The sequence below is a fragment of the Loa loa genome, assembly GCF_000183805.2.
Source record: "Loa loa unplaced genomic scaffold supercont3.107, whole genome shotgun sequence".
NCBI lineage: Eukaryota > Metazoa > Nematoda > Chromadorea > Rhabditida > Onchocercidae > Loa > Loa loa.
In genome coordinates this window covers 77103-79083 of record NW_018108287.1, presented here as the reverse complement: position 1 = coordinate 79083, position 1981 = coordinate 77103, and the positions used below count along the sequence as shown (strand labels likewise).

At 24.1% G+C, this 1981-nt stretch overlaps 1 protein-coding gene across 1 annotated transcript in view; it reads right to left on the bottom strand.

Moving 5' to 3' along the window:
* Positions 1 to 1981, bottom strand: part of LOAG_17644 (CBR-KLP-4 protein) — a gene marked incomplete at both ends in the record, with an annotated part of 12970 nt that overhangs the window by 2467 nt on the left and 8522 nt on the right. The window contains 3 exons of the mRNA XM_020450306.1: positions 446 to 555; positions 855 to 992; positions 1301 to 1465. Of these exons, the coding sequence (XP_020306032.1) occupies positions 446 to 555; positions 855 to 992; positions 1301 to 1465 (413 nt within the window). The remainder of the gene's footprint in view (positions 1 to 445; positions 556 to 854; positions 993 to 1300; positions 1466 to 1981) is intronic.

The following is a 1981-nucleotide window of genomic DNA, read 5'->3' as shown; positions in this document are numbered from 1 at the left end:
GTAGATTTTGTATCACTTAATTAAATTAATTACAATATAATAATTGAACGGTAGATTTTGTATTACTTAATTAAATCAATTACAATATGACAGATGAGCAGTAGATTTTGTACTACTTAATTAATTACAATATGATAGTTGAGCAGCAAATTTTGTACTACTTAATTAAATTAATTACAATATGATAGTTGAGCAGTAGATTTTATACTATTTAATTAGATTAATTACAATATGATAGTTGAGCAGTAGATTTTGTAGTACTTAATTAAATTAGTTATAACTTATCTGATAAATCAAATAAGAGATAAATCAAGTGATTTTATTCTTTTTTAAACTTTACCTATCAAATTTCTTTTTCAAATAATTTTTTCAAATTTCAAGCAAAAATTTTTCAAATATTTTTAAATAAGAAATGTAAATTTTAGGTAAAACAAATGATATTTACCTAGAACAAATACATCCAATAGAAACAGAAGTAATCTGCGCAAATGCTAATGGTAAATTACCATGATCGGCTATTGGTAATACTTTCACATAAATTCGTCGTTGTTGACCCTAAAAATGGCATATGATTTATGATAATTACATTTAAATTTAGGAAATTCAATGAGGAAAATGATTTATCAGTATTTTTATCAGTTATTCTTTTTGATAATACTAACAGAATTTTAAGTTCAACAAAAAGGAATTATCATTTCTCTGATTAAGTTATGCTTAATATTATAAAAATCAAAATTTTTATTCCATAATTTTTTAAAAATGCTCTTTTTATTTATTATTATATTAATTAATCACCTGATTACCAATTTAATTAACCTAACTTGTTTTATTATTAATTGTTACTTTGCATTTACCTGCTTCAATTGATATATACCACCGGTAAGTATTTCATTAGAAGGACGTACTTCTACCGAAACATACTGACCATTATCATTAATTTCTTTAATGTCAACATGAAGCTCAATACGTCTTGTCACTTCAGACCATCGTTCCTGAAAACGATAAACGGAATAATTTTATTGTTGACATTTTTATTTCCGATTATAATTTTCCATTTATAATATTACTTCATATTGTCAACATAGATTCTGTGATTTCTATGCTACAACATATAATAGATCATTTAAGGTCATTTTTAATCCTAATATTTTTATTTCGAATGATTTGTATAAACAGGGATGGTACTAGTACTAAAAATTATTAGTTCTAGTAACATCGTAATATCATAATTAGCATTTCGATTCATCTGAAATTATAACATGATCTTTGTACTATTTAAGGATTAGAATTTTACTTGTACCTGTAAACTTTTATAACTTTGTTCAACATCAATGATTCCATTTGCAACTGTAGATGATATAAAATCATTCCCAAAACCACTACTTCGATGACCCCAAACTTCAATCGATAAAGCATCTTCTTGAATATATTCCAAAAATTCTTCCGTCACAACTACACAAAAATCCTAAAAATTTAGGAATTCTAATTTTTTTTTATTTGATATACGATAAGAATATGGTAGAAATTATCAACTGATCCTTTATCAATTGATCCAATTGATTCTTTATCAATTGATCCAACTGATTCCTTATCAACTAATCCAACTGATCCTTCCATTCTTTTTTTTTTTTCTACCAATCATCTAGAGTAAAATCATGCAAAAATCATTTAGCAAAAAACACAAACTGCATTTAACTTTTTTACAAACAGATAAATTATTAATTTTTCTTTAACGATTTAATTAATTAGAGGAAATGCTAAATTTTCTCTAATTTTTGATAACCGAATAATTTATAATAGATTTTAATTAATTTTAACCAAATTAACAAATCATTTAATTTAAAGTAATTATTTGTAAAGTAAATGATGATAATAACGAAACCTTTTCATGATCGAATTGAAAATTAGAATTGGATGAAATATCAACATGATCTGATTGTGATATATTTGGATCAAAGATTGGAGCAACAACCAAAATTTC